This window comes from Miniopterus schreibersii, assembly GCF_964146895.1.
Source record: "Miniopterus schreibersii genome assembly, chromosome: 10".
NCBI lineage: Eukaryota > Metazoa > Chordata > Mammalia > Chiroptera > Miniopteridae > Miniopterus > Miniopterus schreibersii.
The window spans coordinates 38,353,524-38,373,689 of record NC_138110.1 but is presented as its reverse complement, the minus strand read 5'-3'; the positions used below and the strand labels follow the sequence as shown (position 1 = coordinate 38,373,689).

Genomic DNA, 20,166 nt, shown 5'->3' with positions numbered 1-20,166 from the left:
ATCTGATGAAAATAACTTTAGCAAAATGAAACTGAAAATAGAAAAATTTAGAGATGGTTTAACTGTTTTGTATAGTTGCTGGAGAAATTAAATTGGTTTCTGAATGTAGATCCATAAAATGCTTTTAACAAATTCATCAGTGTTGAAATAATAGCATAAGATTTTTATATTCATAAACATGGAGTTAAAATATTTAAAAATAGTCATTAGATCAAAATAGCAAAGTCAAAACATTTGGGTCAAAACATCCTGACTGTTTTGTACATAATTTTGATCATACATGCAGAATTGATACATTCATGAGTCTTAAATGCAAATTCATTGCACTGATGGGTATATTCTATGATGATTTCAGACAACTAGCCTACAGGTCTCCCTGGAAGATGGTCACATTGAGCTCAGCACCAGGGATCGCAGCAGCCCAATTTTTAAATCTCCACAGACGTACATGGATGGTTTACTGCATTATGTGTCTGTAATAAACGACAACTCTGGGTGAGTGGAATGGCATTTCTGCCACAGCTCTAAGAATTTCACTTTATTTAGTTTAATGGAATTGTCTGGTGTCTTTTCTTGTGAAATATTTGTCCTTGAGATTGACACTATTTTACTAGTAAGTCGGGGCCTTCTTCCTGGTTCTATATTAATTTCTTTATTAAAAATTAATCAGCATTGGATGGCTAGATAAATTGTGGTATATTCAAAATGGGAGAATAAAATGGGAGTAATGAGAATGAAAGCTCTACAGCCTTCCATGACAGCATGGTTCCTGGGTGCTGTTAAGCTCTTTATCTGGGTGCTGGTGATGGTGTCTTCACATTGCAAAAACTCACTGAGCTGTATGCGTATGATACACGCACTTTCCCTATATGTATGTGTAGAATAATTTAATAAAAATAGGTGCAAAAAAATACGTGAAAAAATTTCAATGCTCTTTAAAAATAAGTCTAGTTTTACGAGTTACTTTACACAAAGACATTGAGTCTGAATTGAAGACAGTAAGTTGACCACAAGGCGACAGCCTTCTGTTTTCCAGCACTTCTCACCCTTGTTGTCCTTTCCTTGTCTTTCAGACTCCAGCTTCTCATTGATGACCAGCCTCTGAAAAGTAACCAAAGGCTACAAAGCATTTCAAGTTCCCAGAAATCCCTGCGCCTGGGCGGGGGTGATTTTGAGGGCTGTATCAGCAACGTTTTTGTCCAGAGGTGCGTGTCCTTCTCTCTGTGTGATGAGAACAGCCTGTGATGCAGAGGGCATGCCATTGGTTTGCTGGTGGAGTCGGATTACCACAAACTTTCAAACAATGATGTCTTTGGCAGAATACACACATTAAAAACAAACCAACAACAACCAAAAATTTTAAAAGAACACCTAGGCCCAGCCTTCCTTTGTAGGAGCAGCTTTGGCACATAACCTTTAAAAGGTCTAAATAAAATTAAGCTTCATATTATGTTTCTGAGGAATATTCACACCAAGATTTTACTTAATTTTAATCAAGATTGCACAATTAGATGTAATCAGTTCTCCCAGTTTTCAAGGCCAAAGAATTACATGGCCCAGTGCAGTGCAGGGCTAGGAAACCAAACCACTACAACGTCCAACGTGACTTTCATAGAGCAGAGCCTGATGCTCGCATGCAAATGTTTTAATGTTCTTTCCTTCTGATACAAAATGATTCTTTTTAGATAAGAGGCAAAACCCCTCCCAAGGCAGAGGGAGGGCCTGGGACTGGTCATGAACCTCAGGCAGCCTGTCAGGAGCTTGTGGGCTCCTACTATCCATCAAGGCTCCGATAACAATCATGAGATAAAGCACACTTAGCTGTTAGACTTTCCTACTCAAGTGCAGTGAGAAAAATCCCTTCATAAACTCACATCTGAGGTTTCCTTATGTTCACCATCATTCTAGATCAACCATTTTCAACCAGTGTCCCACGGCACACTGATGCGCCGCAAGAATTTTTAAAACATGCAGTACTGACTATTGAGTCAGGGGCACTGACCCCTTTTCCCTTAGGTTGTCAAATAAATAAATAAAATGACAATAGCCAACACAATAATAGCCATTCAGTGTGAAGGAATCAAAATTGTACCTATTTTTTGTCAGAGCAGCAAAAAATATATTTTTTGGTGTGCCACAGAATTATTAGTAATTAGTTTATGTGTGCCACAAGATGGGAAAGGTTGAAAATCACTGTTCTAGACCAGGTTTCTCCTCTCTGCATAGTTTGTTTTTATATTTCTATACGACACTCGTTCCAAAGAAAGAACTGTAGTGTTCTGGCTTAGCCACAATCCTGGATGTTCAAAAAGAAAAAGAAAAGTTTCTCATGCCCTTCTGCTGGCCAGGCACAGTGTTGGGCATTTCAGGGAACACAAAGGTGGGCACAGCACATCCTCAGCCTCATGCGCCCAGTGACTCCTCCAGGTGTAAGGTTCAGGGAGATGAAAGGCTACCCAGAAACCATGACAGTAAGAATGTGTGTTTTTGGAATAATCTTTCCCTGCCAATGTGTTTTCCAAGTTCGGCAGCAGCTTTCTTTTCTGCCCTCATTCCAGGTTGTCACAGAATCCTGAAGTTCTAGATTTGACCACTAAATCTGTCAAGAGAGGTGTGTCCCTGGGAGGCTGCAGTTTGAACAAACCACCTTTTCTCATGTTGTTGAAAGGTTCTGCAAGGTTTAGCAAAGCCAAGACTTTCAATATCAACCAGGTAAGTGTCAAACCATATCCCCAGTTTTGCTTCTCGCTATCTCATGGGAGATGCTGGAGGAGGGCCAGGAGGGGTGGGCAGGGTGTGGTCAGTGCCTCCAGGAAGTGGATTTGATGGGTCATTAACAGTTGGATTATACCAAAAGGTCAAAATGGTTTTCTTTTTAGCTTTTATTTTGTATCGATAAAAATTTGGCAATTTTTGCAGTCATACAATAAACAGAACCTTGACTTAGGTGCCACATTTTCGTACCTGATGTCTTGCTCTTTTAACACTTCTGTCTCTAATGAGCACAATAATTGTCTCTAGAATACAGAGGCCATGCCCCTTCTCCCCACAGACACCCCTCTGCCCTGCCTCTTGTGACACATACACACATGCACCCAGGCCTTGCTGAGACCAGTGTGGCTTGACCTTGACTGCACATGAGAAACACCTGGAGAGCTTTTAAAATCCCAGTGCTCACCTGGCCTGTGTGGCGCAGTGGTTGAGCGTTGACCTAAGAACCAGGACGTCACAGTTCAATTCCCTGTCAGGGTACATGCCCAGGCTTGATCCCTGGTAGGGGGCGTGCAGGAAGCAGGAGACAGCCAATCGATGATGTTTCTCTCTCATCAATGTTTCTATCTCTCTATTCCCTCTCCCTCTCTCTCTAAAAATTTATATATATATATATATATATATTTTTTAAGTTGTTTAAAAAAAATCCCAGTGCTCAGGTTGCATCCCACCCAATTAAGTCAGATGCTCAAGGTGGGTCCTGGTGGCAGACGTTTATAAAGTTCCCCAGGCGATTCTAATGTGTAGCACGAAGAGAGACTGGAAGGAAACAAAATTCCTCATTTGCAGGAGCAGAAACATCTTAATGAATTGAACACAGGGTTAGAACTTAAAGAATTCCTTGCCTTGCCTGAGGTCAACCGTGTGACCTCCCCACGTCTGAGGTTACAATTAATATGATTAATGGATAACATTGAGCACCTCCCGTGTGCCAGGCATCACACTGAGCTCTTTAAGTGGATTTTCTTACTACATCTGCAAGTAACCTTGGGAGAGAAGTACTATTACTAGCCACATCTTATAGAAAAGGGTGTTATGGCTTAGAAAGGCAAGCAATTTGCCTAAGCTCCTGCAGATGGAAGGTGGAGTTGGATTTCAAACCCAGGCGGAGCCCATGTGCTCCTAAGAGCAATGTGCTTCTGTTCAGCATGCTTTTCACTTAATGTCAACCGCACACTGCTTGTCTGCCAGTACTTCCCCGCTGTACAGTGATTTGGGGGAGTTTAATAGATAGTACCTAATAAGAAATGTTTTATGCTATTAAGAAGGAATATACTTCATAAATCCCAAAGGGTTGTCATTTCGCTGTTATAGAAAGAACATCTTTAGACCTGCCCCATCAGGAATGAAGTCATATATTCATTTTTTTACTGTAAGGCTGAAAATTACCAAGAGACTAAATTAGCACAGTGGTGGTGGAGATGGAGAAAAGGAGATGGATTCAAAGCTATTTAAAAGATAGAATATACATAACATAGTAATTGAATGTGGGTGGCAAGAGAGAGGCAGGATTTCATATAATTCTGAGGCATCTAGTCCAGTCACTGGATAGATGCGGACGGCATCGTGAAGAGAGGACAGGACAGTATTTGGAGGGAAAGGAACTGAGCGCAGTTCGTAGCATATTGAGTGGCAGGTGCCTGCGGGACATCCAGGGAGAGAATGCTGGCGGGAGACTATCGGGTGTCTCTGAGTGGACCTCAGCAGACAGGGTAGGACTGGGGCTGTTGACATGGGAGACACCAGAGAGTACGCCGTTCTGTGCGATCCCCCAGGTTAGATGAAAAAAGATATTCATTTTTGCCTCCCAAAGCCCAGTAACAGAGAGAAGGCAACAGAGCTTTGTAGTTATGTACTGGACTTTGGGGTCAGGCTTCCTGGGTTTGTATCAGGTGTTATCACTTATTAGGTGTGTGACCTCCAGTGAATATTGACCTCCCTGTGGGTCTATTTCCTGCAACATAAATGAGGATACATAATAGTACTAACTCATGGTGTGAGGGGTAAAGGAAGTAAGAAACACAGAACAGGTAGAGGAGTGCCTGGTACTTGGTAAGCATGCAGTAAATATCAGCTATTATTATTATTATTATTGTTATACACACTAAAAACCTAAGTGAAAGGGATACAACATGCTACAGGGTGGTACAGCAGGCACTTTTCTGCAGAGATCAGGGGTGTCCTTTTGGAGGAGGTGATACATGAACTGAGTCTGGAGTATGGGTTGACTTTAGACAAGTGAGTATTATCGCTACATGAGCAGAAGGCCAAAGCTGGGAGGCAGGATGTGGGTGGGACTCTCAGGTTCAAGACACTTTACGTGTATTCTCTCCAAACCTCACAAGTCTTCTTACCATCTCTCTGTTCTCAGCACACCCCTCTGAGAGCAGAAGAAAACACCAACTTTATAGATCAGGAAATTGAGTCTCAGAGTGGTTAAAAAATCTTGTCCCGTCAGTGAATGGTAGATTCAGAATTGAAGCTTAGAATCCCAAAGAATGTGCTCTTCACATGTGGCATCTGCAGGCTTGGAAAGCTTGGTGAACAGGGGAATGTGATGGAGAAAAGAGACTGGGAGAAGTAAGCTCAGAATCCACTTGAACCAAGGCTCAGGAGAGTCTTGGATGGCCTGATGTCATGTTAACATTTTTTCTATAGTTAATGTGAAGCCGTGAAAAGGAGGGCTTTGGTTACAGAGTTTCAGATCCTAAGCTGCAGTCAGATCCAGATCTGGCTGTGATTTTAAGCAATTCACTTAACTTCCTAGTGATCAAACATCTCCACTCGGCAATGTGCAAACACAGAATGTTTTAAATAACTGATTTGCATTCTGAGCACCTATCTAGGAATTGGGTCGGGGAGGAAAACCTGATCTTGAAGGAATCTGAATCCGTGGGGAAGCCGTCAGCTGCTAGCTCCAGAAAACCCACTGCAAAATGTTTAACCAGCAAGGAATCTACAGTGTCACGTTAAGGGACACAGGTGGGGCTTGAGGCCTGGCCCATCAGGACTGGGCTCTGTCCTGCACAGCTGGGAGTGGCATATCGTCACGTGACAATGCCCAGCACCAGAAGCACTGATCTGCCAGGCTTTCTCTCTCCACTAGAAGGAAACCATTCCCAGAGGCCCCACCCCAGGTTTACCCTCAAGGCTCATTGGCCAGGAGAGGCTCACATGTTCATTCCTAAACCAGTCCTTAGCAAGATGAATTTCCACCTTTAGCTTTGAAAAATGGAGATCCCTGCTCAGCTCTAAGCCCCTTGGGAAAAGTATGGACAGGTCATTAAAATCTGGGCTTTGCAGCAGAGAAAAGGGGGGCGGCTGGCAAGTCTTAGTTTCTTTCAACAGTTGTTTAAGTGACATTTGATACTTATTATGGTTGTTTTCTGCATTAAAACTCAGTCCCATTCAAAAGTTCAAAGCATTGTCCAGCTCAGACTTCGGTGCATGGGTCAACTTTGATGAAAGTGGGGACAGGCTGTGGACCCACCCCATGCCTTCTGTATCCTGCTCTCCTGATCCTCTCACTGCCCTACTGCGAAAGCCCGAGTGCATGGCCCCAGGGGAGGTGGTAGGTTGGCAGCTCCTTGGCCCACCAACTAGCTGTGCAGGCCTCGGAGCTGCCTGCCAAACACTGGCTCTCAAGGGACGCTGGTTCTAATGAAGTCCCCCCAGAGAGGGGCTCTGGATGGCCACTGGCTCCGGGCGCAGCACTGCTGTAGGATGGGATTAACCTCCATTCTCCCCAAGGACGAACCCATCTGTATTGAATTCCTCTTTTAGGATCCAAAGTAAAAACGGAGCTAGGCACTTAGCCAGATGCATTCTTCATCCTCCCCCCCCTGATAATTAGTGGCCCTAATTTTGTGCTTCTTTTCCCATACAGCCGTTGCAGGACACACCAGTGGCCTCCCCGAGGAGTGTGCAGGCGTGGCAGAATGCTCAGTCTTGTCCATCACCTCCCGGGGCCCAGGCCAGTCATGGAGCCCTCAGGTTTGGGGACAGTCCCACCAGCCACTTGCTATTCACGCTTCCCCAGGAGTTGCTAAAACCCAGGTATTATTTCATTTTCTTGCCCCTACGCCATCTCAGAGCCTAACTCTGTGATTTTACCCCAGGGCAGGCTAGCTGGTATGACACTGTGCCCCTGTCACTGATGATGGTGGCACTACCACTTTTGTGCAAAAAGGTGCTGGCTTGCACAGGACATACAGCATGACTGCTGAGTGTGCTCCCTCCCCACAGCTGGAATGCACGCATGACGTGTGCTGCTCCCAGGCTGAGACAATCAGCTCAGCTCCGGTTTAGAATTGACAGTGTTCTAAAAATAGGCTGATAATTCTTTTCAAAGCTGCTATTTATTTCTATGATAAGTCACCTTTCTTCCCCTGCATTCTATAATCAGAGGAAAATCATTCTTTTCGGTAGACTCAAGTGCCCAATAGATCATTTTTAGAGAACACATTTGGACTTTTTGTGGTAAAAAGTTGCATCTCTTTGGGGGAAGAAGGAATGAGCAGAGACATTAATTATACCAGAAAAAATGTAGAAAAAGAAGGTTTGTCATTTTCATGTGATATGAAGGAGACCAAAATAAAAAGGTGCCAAAAATTCCTTTGTAACTTATCTATAGGAGCAGAATTTCTCAGGGGTCCAAAAGACCTCGCTTTCAGTCCCCATTCAGCCACTTGCTGGCTGTGTGAGCTCAGGCCCTCCAGGCTGGAAATGTCAGGGCGGGACTAGAAGTACAGGAGATTTATTGCCCCTGTAGAAGAGAAAGGGGCAGGGGCAGGAGCGAGCCAGGAGCTAGGGGCCTGCCCCCAGTGAAAGGAGAGGGAAAGGAAGGAGCAGTGGGTGGGAAGGGCCTCAGGCTGCAGTGCAGTTCAGAGAGTCAGGCTCTCTACTGCCGCCCTTTTGGGGTGTTAATCAGTCTTTTCTGAAAGATAGTTGCTTTAAGAAATAATTCTGGAGAGCAAATGTCAGGCCTGGTAACCACGCCCACATATGTAAAGTACTTGAATTCTGTAGCACGTTCTGTCCTCCTTAAATTGGCTAACCCTCGTTTTCCAAACCTCCACACTAACATAGATACACCAGGAGAAATATTGAGCAGTGTCTCCATCTGGTTGGTTTCATTTAACAAATATAGATTTCTTTCTCATTTTGAAGAACATTACCCTCAAGGAAACTTGCTAATTTGAAGAATTAAAGTATATCTCAGTGTTGGCTCAGCCGCACAGTATTGAAAAGCAAAGAGGAGTTAAAGTGTGATTTTTTTTTCTTCCACTTCCCGATTCTGCCTCCAAATTTTCCATATATAGTACCATTTAATTCAATTCAGTAACTAATTCTTCAGTGCCCACTGTGTACTAGGCACTGGGGATACAGCCTTAAGCGCAGGATAGACCCAGTCCCTGCCTTCTGTCCGGTGTGTACTTATTCATAAACCACAGGAACGGGCATGACAGCTTAGTAACACCCTACTGCGCTTTTAGGCACCCATTCCAGTGCGCCTGTGCGCCATAAACAATTCCAGGAATGAAACGTCCATTACTGCACTCTTAGCGCCCGCCACAGTGTTTTATACATACTACACACTCATTCAACATGTGTTGAGTGAATGAATAAATGAATGAGTGGAAGGATAGATGAATGAATGTGAGTTTTCATAGAAAGTAAAGCTTGTTTAGCCAGGTGTACATACAATATGCAACACCATGCAAATGAATATTAACTTTCATTCTCCGCTTTTACTGCATGATGCTTGCTTAATTCCAGTTTTATCATAGGTGGGGCATTAAGGTCCGAGAAACTTAAAGGTGGATGGGAGAAGGTGGACGTGTACTTGTGTGCCTCTGTGTTAAAAATGTCTTACAGAAAGAAAATGCTTGCCTGATGCTTAAATCAAATCCTTGCTATTCAAATTATCCCCCAACTGCTCTTCACAACTTCTCCTTACATGTATACAAAATAGCACGCATGTTCACAGGGCTTAAAAGTATGTGAGGAATGTGAGTTTTCCTCACATACTTTGAAATAGTGAAATAAGCCAGTCACAAAAGACAAATACTGTATGGTTTCACTTATACAAGGTACCTAGAGTGAAATAAGCCAGTCACAAAAGACAAATACTGTATGGTTTCACTTATACAAGGTACCTAGAGTGGTAAAATTCAGAGACAGAATAGAGAAGGGTGGTTGCCAGGGGCTGGGGGCAGGAGGGAATACAGAGTTGTTTAGCGGGTACAGGGTTTCAGTTTTGCAAGATGAAAAGAGGTCCAAAGGTGGGATGTACAAACAATGTGAATGTACTTAAAACTACTAAACTGAACACTTTAAAATGGTAAAGATGGTAAGTTTTATGTTATGTTCATTTTACTAATTTTTGTAAATGTTGATTTTTATTTTAAGTAAGGCATCTTCCTCCTTGCCATGTGCTGAGATTTACACCTCCAGCTAAGCTTGCTGTGGAACTTCCACATTATTCCCCAACTCAGTGAGGAAATTATACATCACAGCTTTTTTTTTTTTTTTTAATCCTCACTAGAGGATATTTTTTCCATTGCTCTTCAGAGAGAGTGGAAGGGAGAGAGAGAGAGAAACACTGATGTGAGAGACACACCGATTGGCTGCCTCCCTGACCTGGGCTGGGGATCAAGCCTGCAACCGAGGTACGTGCCCTGGGCCAAATTCGAACCTGAGACCCTTCAGTTTGCAGGCCGGTGCTCTAACCACTGAGCAAAACAGGCTAGGGCTACAACAGAACTTTTAACAGCCAAATAGAAAAACTTTTAAAAGTTCCCAGAGAGACAGATCATTTAATCAGCACATACCTCAGTTTATTCATTTAAATAATGGGGGTTTGGGTATTTGCCCTTCACCCTCTCCCCCAGCTTTGAAAATTTGGAAAAACACGAAAAACCTCTATTTTCCTTCTGTGCCCATTGCTTTCTTTTCCTGCAGGTCACAATTTGCTGTGGACCTGCAGACAACATCCTCCAGGGGGCTTGTGTTTCACACAGGCACGAAGAACTCCTTTATGGCTCTCTATCTCTCCAAGGGACGACTGGTCTTTGCTTTGGGGGCAGAAGGGAAAAAACTGAGGCTCAAAAGCAAAGAGAAGTGCAATGATGGGAAGTGGCACACGGTAAGAGCTGGGGCTGCTTCAGAAGCTCAGCACTAGGCGCTGCTACAGGTCCATGCCTGGGTGTCATCTTAACTGCCAAGATGGGCTTTGCTCACTGCTTCAGTCCCCTCCATGCCTCGCTGAGGTGTCTCACTCCCCTTGCCCACTCCCACCCCAGCTTCCTGGACCATGTCCCTCCTTCAGGACCAGGCTCCTCTCTGAGCCTTCTCCATTGCACAAGGATAAGGACCTGCATCTCTAGCATCCTAGCTCCTGCCTTCAGGCATCCCAGATTTAAAGAATTACAGTTTAAAGCAAGAAGGGACTTCTTTCTGATAAGGAAACTGGAACTCAGAAAACTTGAGTGATTTGACAAGTCCTACTCACTTAGTCAACAAATATTTAATAAGCTGCCATCCTGGAGCACATAAAAAAATCCCCACTCTAATGTCAGATACTGGTAAGTGCTTTGAGAAAATACTGAAGCCAGGTAGGGAAATAACTGAGTAGAGAAACTATTTTAGATACGGTAGTGAAAAAAGGCCTCCTCCAGGAAGTGACAATCACGTGAAGTTCTAGGGAGAGTGTTTCAGGCAGAGGGAACAGCAGGTACAAAGACCCTGAGGTAGGAATTAGCAGAGTGAACAGAACAGAAAGGGCAAGAAATGGGATTCAAAAGCAAGGCAGGTCCCAGATCTTTTAAGCTTTGGAGACTAAGATAAGAACTTTGGATTTTATTTTGAGTGTCCCTGAAGCTTTTGGAGAGTCTAAAACGAAAAAGGGACCATTGCATGAATAGATTTATATTTTCAAAAACTCTCTTTAGCTGAAGAGACCGAAAGCAGGTAAGAGGAGAAGTAGGTAGACCAGATGGACACTAGTGCCTTTGCTTTGAGAGGCTGTCATAGAGGTGGGGAGAAGTGAGCCATCCTGGGTATGTTCTGAAGGCAGACCCAAGAGGCCTTGCTGATGGATTCCATGTATAGTGTGAGAGAAAGAGGAATCAATATTGAGTGCTATGATTTTGGACCAGCAATCGGGTCTATAGTGGAACCTTTGCTGAGATGAAAAAGATGGGAAGGAGGTGAGTGTGGCCAGGGAAGGAGCAGTGCAGAGCTGGGGAAGAGTAGGGGTTCTGGTGTAAACATCCTAGAGTTGAGTTGCCTATCAGACACGCGAGCCCACATGTGTGTAGACAGTAGAGGCCGGAGGTCACAGCTGGGTGTATAAACTGGGGAGCAGTTAGAGAATAGTTTCATAGCCGTGAGGTGGCAGGGTCCACAGTGGAGCTTAGGGATCGTGACTTCTAGCAGAGTTTAAAACACTTGCTTCTCTTGTTAGAAGAGAAGTAGCCACTGGCCCCTTGCTCCAGGAGCCTTGCTCAAGGGAGCATGTGACTCCCCCACCCCTTAGCTCTGCACAAACTATTCCTTTCCCTTTGTTGCATGGGGGTGTATATATGTATGTTCCTTTAGATCTTCAGTTGTTTATATTTCCACAAGTTTCCAGATTAATTATATCTTTATTAGTTCACTTTCAAACAACCTTTTTTTTTTGCTTAGTTTTTTTAGCTCACTTTATTCAATATCTACTATATCACAAAATGATGATGATGACGACAATAGAGAGAAAAATCTCTGATTTTTTAAGGCTACTCAAAGGGACAGAAAAACATTTTTTAAAAATTTTCTGTGACCACTAAATAAAATACAGCAGCAACTGTCAAAGGCAAAACTATTATTAACTTATTTTCTTTGCTCTTAAGGTGGCATTTGGACAAGATGGAAAGAAGGGACGCTTGGTTGTAGATGGTCTGAGGGCCTGGGAGGGAAGTTTACCTGGAAATTCCACCGTCAGCCTCAGAACATCAGTTTACCTGGGATCGTCTCCATCAGGGAAACCAACGGTAAGTAGCTATGCTTCAGAACCGTAGATAAAAAATAACTAACTTTATAATATAATCATTATAATTATGCAAGATATTCAAAGATACCAAAATGCTCTAAATGATTTTTAAAATAATCTAATTAATGTCCATAAACCCACAGAGAGGTACACATTCCCCATTCCCAGCCTTTCGTTTTACAGGTACAGCTTGAAACACAGGCAAGCCCTGAAGGAGTGAATTCAGGCCTTCTCCATGGATTTATAAACACGGATCTCAGCTTGTCTTTCAGGGAATGCAAAAACCTGGGTTTAAGATGGAAGTTTTGATTAAGATAATATATTTCAAACTGTAGCAATTTGTCCCACCTTCACCATCTTTACCATACCCAGTAAAACATTAATAATTTGCTCTCAATCAACTCACTAATTTAAATTTGTTTTTAAAGGATCTTTTTTTCCTCTCTCCTAAATGGAAATCCAATATCCTTAAACCATAAATCGTAGATAACCATAAAAATAAATATATGAAAATAAAAGTGTTTAAAAAGTCCAGCTAGATAGTGTAGCCTGCACTGCCTTCATTTGTAGAAAAAGCAGCTTGACAAGTGATCAAGAAGTGTTTAAGATATTAGCACTAAACAGAAATTTGTTCCTTCCCTAATAAGGCTAGACAGAGAATTGAAAAGGGAATAACATAATAACTGAATATTTGTTTTAATGTTATTTGGTGTCTAAAATAAATTAGGCTAAGGGAGAGTCACAAGTCTGTCTGTCCCCAAGGAGGAGGAGAAGGAGGAATATGAACCTGGATGTGTCAAGTTCAAAGGCTCTGATGGGGCCACGGCTCTAGGGCTGAGCTCGGCATGCCCTCTCCCTATCTCTCTTCCCACACTGCCAGAGCACAGATTGCATCTGGGTTACTCGGGGCAGCTATCCTCACTTGCCATTCTCCCAGATTTGCTTTTTTTCTCCCACAAAGTGAAGTAAGATGGTCCTGTCAGCAGCTCAGGCCTAGGAACTGCCCTCTACCTAAATGCGCTGCCGTGTGCTCAGCCCCTCTTGCCCCTTTTCGCATGGGCGGTGGCCCATTCTGGTATGAAGTTTGCTTGCAGTTGTGGAGGAAGGGCCAAGACCCAAATCTGGGCCTGGGAACGGGCATAATTAAGGCAGATCATTTCCACTAGTGTAGATTCTGGGCATTCAGGCTGACATTGCCTAGGCCAAAGTATCTCCACACGGCTCAGCCTGGTCCCCTTGAGTCTCTTTTTTGCTTTATATATATATATTTTCCCCCCCTTGAGTTTTGCACTGGGGCTTGGGTCAAAGCCCCAGCAAGTCTTAAAGTATCGTTTTGCTTCATTATAGATAATAACATATCATAAATAATATATAACATAATATAGTATATGTAATATATTATATAACATATATATTAATTGCTAAAGAGGATACTCAATGTTACTGTTTGCTTTTCTGAAACCTCTGTACCCATTTCCCTCTCAGAGAAGTAGCTATTCAAGGGCACAATTTGGGTATTCTTTTGACCTGGATAAAACACACTTGGCCTCCTAATATCTGGAACAATATTCAGCACCCGATTTACAACATTCTTATAAGCCAGGGTTCTCTCTGCAGCCTCCCTTCAACCTGAAGGATTACCATTGGATTACTCTCCTCCAAATCCTCTCAAAGGGCAGGCCCCATCCAATCAAACCATGCCTGCTGCTGGGCACCAAAACCTGCAGTCAGCGTGTAGGGTTCAGTGTAGGCCATGGCCTATCCTGCAGAGTTTGAGCTGGGTCTCAGCTCAGGCTCTTTATTGAATAAGATGGCAAATCTTAAGATACTAAAAACTTCATAGGAAGCCCAATCAGCCCTTTATCGTCAACACTGACACCACATGCCTCTCTAATATCACCATAGTCTCTCAAAATTATCATGTCTTGCATCTGTCATGTAGAATTTCAGGGCCCTAAAGGTATCGATAGAAGGGATTTTAGGGATTTAATTCAGTGATTCTTTAACTTTTTTGAGAATTTCATTAAAGTTACAGTCCCTCTTCTCAGGCAAATGCACATGCAGAGAATATCTGATATATGATTTAAGGGATCACAGAATCCAGAAACGCATCCCTGGGCCCCAGGTGAGAATTACTGTTCCAAGCCAGTGTTAGGCAGGCACAGAGCTCCATGCAAGCTCACCGATGCTGCACAGCGTGTCTTATTTTAACTCTAAGGCATTCAGTGAGCCCAACAATGTAGAGAACCTTTTTACACTTTATTATTTTTGGAATGTTTTGGCCTCTTTTTTCAGTCAGCTGCCCTGCATTAAGCAATCACATGAGCTCATAAAATCCTAAGAAGTGGTTTGTACCTGCAAGGAGATGGTGAGATCTGTGACGCTTAAGGTGGAAACTCCCCCTCTTGGAGCTCTGTCCAGGTGGACCAGGGTCAGGTCACCCTCCCTGCTCTTGTTCCAGCACGTGCAAGCAACCTCCACCACCCCTGCCCTCTGCACACATGCCACTTGGGTTGGTGGCACCTTCAAATTTGACCATCCACCAGACATCTGGTATCCAGGTTTTTCTTGGTACTATGGGCAGGAGCGAAATGGAAAAGTCAGGCCCACCTGACTCTGAAACAGGAAGAATGAGTCCCCAGCCTTCTGTCTTTAGCAGACAACTGCCCCGGCCCTTAACCGCAGCTGCCCCTGCATTTCTGGGAGTTGTGGGTAATGAAGTTTGCGCTCTCTTCTGCTTGGTTGCAGAGCCTCCCCAAAAACAGCTTTGTGGGATGCCTGAGGAACTTTCAGTTGGATTCGAAACCGCTGGACACCCCTTCTGCAAGCTTTGGGGTGTCTCCCTGCTTGATTGGCTCTTTGGAGAAAGGCATTTATTTCTCCCAAGAAGGAGGTCACATCAAACTAGGTAAGGACCAGTTTGGAAGAGTTTATGTCTTTGAGTCTGAAGAACTCCATCCTTTCTCTTGAATTATGATGTTTTAACTGTTTCTTGTTTCTTTTCTTTTGAAAGCTAACTCTGTGTCGTTGGGGCCAGAATTTAAGCTCGTTTTCAGCGTCCGCCCGAGAAGTCTCACGGGAATCCTGATACACATCGGCAGTGGGCCCGAGAGGCACTTGTGTGTTTACATGGAGGCAGGAAAGGTGCGTAGCAGTCTGAGGGCGCGGAAGGGCATGTGGGTTTGCATTAGAAGCAGAGTCCAATTTCGGAGACCACAGTAGGTGAAGGGACTATAGAGAGTGGAATCCAGTCTTGTATTGGAGAGTCCTGACTTCAGGGCTGACTTACCCGCTTCCTTTAGCAAGTAATTTGATCATCATGTTTTCTGTTCTTCGTCTTTAAAATTGGGAAAACTCAAACAAGCTGGGCTGAATTCCAGCTGCACCGCTTCGTTATATGGCCCTGGAGAAGTCGTGTACCCTCTTTCAGACTCACTGGCTTTTCTTTAGAATGTAGATAATAATGCTTATATCCTAGGGCTCCGTCAAGAGAAGAGAAGCTGCCATGTACTCAATAAATGTTCATTTTTCTCTTCTTCTTTTCACCTTTGTCACATCTCTCCTTTTATTCATAAGGGCAGTGCCAGAATTCATGGCATGCATTTCCTCACCAGCTGTCTGCACCATGCCGCGCCCATGCCCACGCCCCGTGTCTGCTGAATCAGTCTCACAGGTCTCCACGCAGGCTCCCTTTGGCTTTTCCTGGGTTCCTCCCTGCGTGTATACTTCTGCTGCTCCACCCTCCCCATTATTCACAGGCCTCGTCAATATCTTACCTTCATGACCCTGTTATATCGCTTCTCTTTTCACAAAATCTCTTTAAAACCAAAGTCTTCTGGGATGCCTCTCTTGGTCAAGGCCTCAAGGCAAAGTTTGATAACGTACCACTTTTTTCACCTGCATCCTTCCACATTTTATTAAATGGGATGGAAAAACTCCAAGAAGAAAATACAATCATCCAAACTCCTAGAACACTTTTTCTTTAAGTTGCAGCCTGTAAGTCTGAGCAGGCCTCTGATAGGGAAGAAGCAAGCAACTATCTACCTGCTTGCTGGCGGCTGAGACAGGCTGGCTTTTCAGGGGAGGGTTTGGGGAGAGTCTCCAGTGAGAGCTTCTAGATGGGAAATAATCACAGAAATTTAAAACAAGACCTGATGACCTTCATAATAGCAATCACATTGTTTAGCTCAAAAATCCCTCAAGAATAGGCTGCCCTGTCTAGCTACATGCACATTAAATGTAAATTATTTACCAACACTTATTTCAGTTCTCTCATGTTACTCACCTTGATTCAGTGCTTGGAGAATCCTAGCCCAGACAACAGGAATGCAGGATTCTACACAGTAACACGCTGAGTGCCTGACCCCTGACATGCACCCAGTACAGATGCAATAGGTCAGCTCATTGGATTCCTCAGATGGGAACCCTCTATAAGTCATGTATTCATGGAATTATTTTAATTGGCTGGCCCTTGCAGCAGGGTGTAGGCCTTAGCCAGCATTTTTGCCTTCCAAGTTGTACATGTCCTTCTAAACAAAGCCACTGTCACATATAAATAGCTAAGGAGGATCTTTGATGTTAATCAGTAACCTTTGAGTAGGGCCTGATGGGGGCAGGGAGGGACGAGATCATTGCCTTTGGCAGCACCTTCAGGCAGAACTCTGCGTTGGCAGCTTGCTTGCTTCAAAGGGATAAAGCAGAGAGATTCTTGCAAAGCCTTGGACACCATGTGGTTGCTTGGTGTGGGAGGGGGAACCTACATCTAAAGGGCTCTTAGGCTGTCAGGGTGGAAGTGTTGGGAATGGAAGATGTCAGGGGAAGTGGGCTCCACCTGTCTTTCTGAAGGAAATAGGAAAATGTATGTGTATTTCAGGTCGTGGCCTCTGTGGACAGTGAGGCAGGTGGGATCTTGACATCAGTCACACCCAAGCAGTCTCTGTGTGATGGACAGTGGCACTCAGTGGCAGGTATGACGCCCAGTCTTCCTTTTCATCTGATTTAAATGTCCCAAATGCAGCCTGAGTTTATTAATCCATTAGTGTCAACAAAGTTAAAATTCTAAACCAAAATTAACTTGACTATAATAAAGAATTAAAAAGCATGTATTTGAGCAAAAGGAGCTGCAGCTCAGGCGACACAGATTCAGGTAGCAACCTAAATTGTGTTCCATTGAAACAAAGGGGAGGCCATCTCCTATAGATAAAGATCCTGCCCAAGTTCCCAATTTTATGCAAATATGTTTCTTAATTGTGCAGCTCTTATTGGTCAGTATAGATGCAAATGAGGATACAATTTGTATGGTTCTGATTGGACAGAGCAGATCTTAATCCATTGGTGAACAGATGAAACCAGGGTGTCCCTGCGGTGGTTGGCTCAGATGGCTAAACAAGCAGGGCCGAGTGCGGGAAGCCGAGAGTTCAGGCTGAGGTTCTTCTCAGTATACTGAGTATCCAAGGAGCCCCTGTCAGCCAATGGCCTAGGCTCTTACTATTCATAAAATGTAGGCCCTTGGTTGACCATGAGGAGTCCGTAAATTCCTTCTCAGGCTTCACATCAAATGACTCTCAGGGTCCACAACATGGAGAGAGCGGGTCCATTCTCACCCCAAACCATACTCACGCAATTCATGTCTGCTGCCTTTAGTTCTCCATAACATACTGCCATTTTTGTTTTTTGAGCCCACAAAGCTGATAAGCTGTGTTTATTTTCAAGGTAGTATAACATTGTGATTTAGATTTTGGCCATGAAGTCAAAAAGAACAGAGGTCAAAATCTCAGTCCCAGCCCTCTCCTGTGTGACCTTGAGGGAGCTACTTAATTGCCCTTCACCTTCAATTTCCTCATATGCACAATGGAGCTGAGTATATACCTCCCAGGGTTGTGAAAATTAAATGAGGTAATGCATGAGAAGTGCTTAGCAGTGTCCCATACGTAGTAAGTGCTCAATAAGTATTTGCTCTAATGTTAAAGTTCATTGTTGTTGTTGTTTTAAAAATAGCCATTTACTATGAATGCAAATGATTTAAACCACCAGGCAGAGAACAGGCACAGCCTTTCAAGTCGAATCTGCTATTTTATGAATAACTTATGGACATAAGTTTGTAGATATATTAACCTATTCTGGCTAAAATATCTTTGTAAAAAAAAATAGTCTTTTCTTGCCTAATTTGAAAGCTAACTGCATTGCAATTAGTTAAGATTATTTACATGGGAGGAATTTTATTTTAAGGGCCAAAAGTGACTGTCTTTGGAGTCAGTTTTCAGAAGTCAGTGTCTTCTTGGAAAGAAGCTGAGACCACATAACATAAGCATGGCCTCTGGAGATAGGAGACCAGGGCTCGAGTCCCATTCAACTTATAACCAAGCTCCTCAGTAACTGAGAGTCAGTCTCTTATGTGGGAAATGGAGTGACAGTATCTTTCTCACAAATGTTAAGGATTAAATTCTGTAAAATATGTGGAAGCACCTGAACACCACCTGGTGTGGAGAAACAGTTGAATTTATGTCTAGGTTGACTGAATTCCTGAGGATAGTGCTCCCACAGGTCCAACAGGAATGAGTTAAAAGAAGCCAGTGGTTACACACTTGTGTAGACATTAAACAGTGGACAGGGTTCATCTCAGGTAATACCTGACCAGCTTACTTTCCCTCCAGTCACCATAAAACAACACATCCTGCACCTGGAACTGGATGCAGACAACAGCTACACAGCCGGACGGCTCCCCTTCCCGCCTGCCAGCACTCAGGAGCCACTACACATTGGAGGTGTCCCAGGTAACTCTTGTCATGACTTCTACACCATGGTTTCCCATGTCAGCTGTTAACATGTCCATTGTAACCCAACAAATGAGATACCCCAGCCCATGGGTTATCAGTAGAGCAGCCATTAACTGTACAGTGGAAATGATGAGGCCCTTTGCTCTAGCACATGGGGAAACCCAGTTGTCAGCAATGGACAGATTTAATGGCTGCTCAGGCCACATTACTGCTGCTTCCTCTTGTCCCAAGCCTATAACTTACAAGCCTCTCTTAAGAGGCTGTGTTAACCTAGATGCCTGATATCAGCAAAGGATCAGGAAAGGGACTGAGAAACTGGTCTCCTTTTCAGGCATTTACTGGTGAGTTATTAAGCTTTGTGGGGTCAGAATTGGACAATCAGGCAGGTTGAGGTGGAGTCAAGTGCAAGACTAGAATTTTGCTTGGAAAGAGTCTTGTCATTCTTCATTGTTTTGTGTCCCTCCAAATAGTTTGGTCATTATACAGGTCTTCCATGACCCATAAATAGCACTCGCATTTAGAGTTATTATCTGTTGATTTGGGCTGTGGAATTGAAGAATTTGAAGAGTAGCCTTGTGCTGATTTACCACAGCAGGTGGGGTGTTGGGTGCCTGCTTAAAGGGAGGAAATGACTGGGTTGGTTGAAACCCTGGGTCCCTTCAGTGCTAATCTATTTTTTAAATTGGGTACATCCATTTGACAGTATGAATTATCCATTGAATGCCTCTCCTTTTCCTCTTTCAACAGATTTGAAGACCCTGAAGCTCCCTGTCTGGAAATCATTTTTCGGCTGCCTGAAGAATATTCAAGTCAACCACATTCCCATCCCTGTCACTGAAGCTGTGGAAGTCCAGGGGACTGTCAGTCTGAATGGCTGTCCCGACCACTAACTCAAACCGATCACACAGTGAGGAGATTCACCTTTAAAAGCACTGATAAGCAACACACCTCCCTCTCCCTGCTCAAGGTCATTCTTGACTTAAGACACCATGCAAACGGATTCAGTAGCAAATCCAATTTTGAAAGTCGACCACACATAACCATCATTTTGGCATTCAGTGCTACATATTATTTTATATAAAAATCCCAGTTCTTGAAGATGGTGAGCAAGTTGTTATATGCTTTTGGTAATATCATTTCCCACTAAAAATGAAATGTCTTTTAAAGAACATTATTTGCCACTTGTTAAAAAATAAATATCTTTTAAAGCACTTTAAAAATACAAAAATTTTACATCTGTTAAGGGGTTATCATTTATGAGGTTAAATTAATGCAGTGTACTCTTTAAATTATGATGTTTTATTAACATAAAGCCAGTGGCTTGATGGTCATTGTTAATCATATTAATTCTTCACCTGTGCTTACTACAACACAGTTTTCTACAAATAATTATGATCCCATACTGGTAGGTACTATGTGCGCTCAGTGTTGGGTCTACAGTCAGGTATAAGAAGCAATTCCTGCCCCAAAGAATATGCAGTCCAATTTGGGAGACACATAATATTCATAAAATCCTAAATAACAAACCAATTTAATAGACCTATAATCCACTTGGCTTCCCACATACAGTCTGCTACCAGTCAACTC

General features: G+C 43.4%; 1 protein-coding gene across 2 annotated transcripts in view; it reads left to right on the top strand.

Annotated features, from left to right (window-relative positions):
- The window catches only part of LAMA3 (laminin subunit alpha 3), a gene marked incomplete at its 5' end in the record, with an annotated part of 187,030 nt that extends 167,116 nt beyond the window's left edge, over positions 1-19,914 (top strand). For both annotated transcript variants that reach the window (XM_081148996.1, XM_081148997.1), the window contains 11 exons: positions 356-495; positions 1,074-1,205; positions 2,559-2,712; positions 6,659-6,828; positions 9,736-9,919; positions 11,664-11,804; positions 14,552-14,711; positions 14,817-14,947; positions 16,677-16,770; positions 18,457-18,576; positions 19,327-19,914. In XM_081148996.1, the coding sequence (XP_081005122.1) occupies positions 356-495; positions 1,074-1,205; positions 2,559-2,712; positions 6,659-6,828; positions 9,736-9,919; positions 11,664-11,804; positions 14,552-14,711; positions 14,817-14,947; positions 16,677-16,770; positions 18,457-18,576; positions 19,327-19,469 (1,569 nt within the window). In that variant the 3' untranslated portion in view covers positions 19,470-19,914. The remainder of the gene's footprint in view (positions 1-355; positions 496-1,073; positions 1,206-2,558; positions 2,713-6,658; positions 6,829-9,735; positions 9,920-11,663; positions 11,805-14,551; positions 14,712-14,816; positions 14,948-16,676; positions 16,771-18,456; positions 18,577-19,326) is intronic.
- Positions 19,915-20,166: the final 252 nt, after the last annotated feature.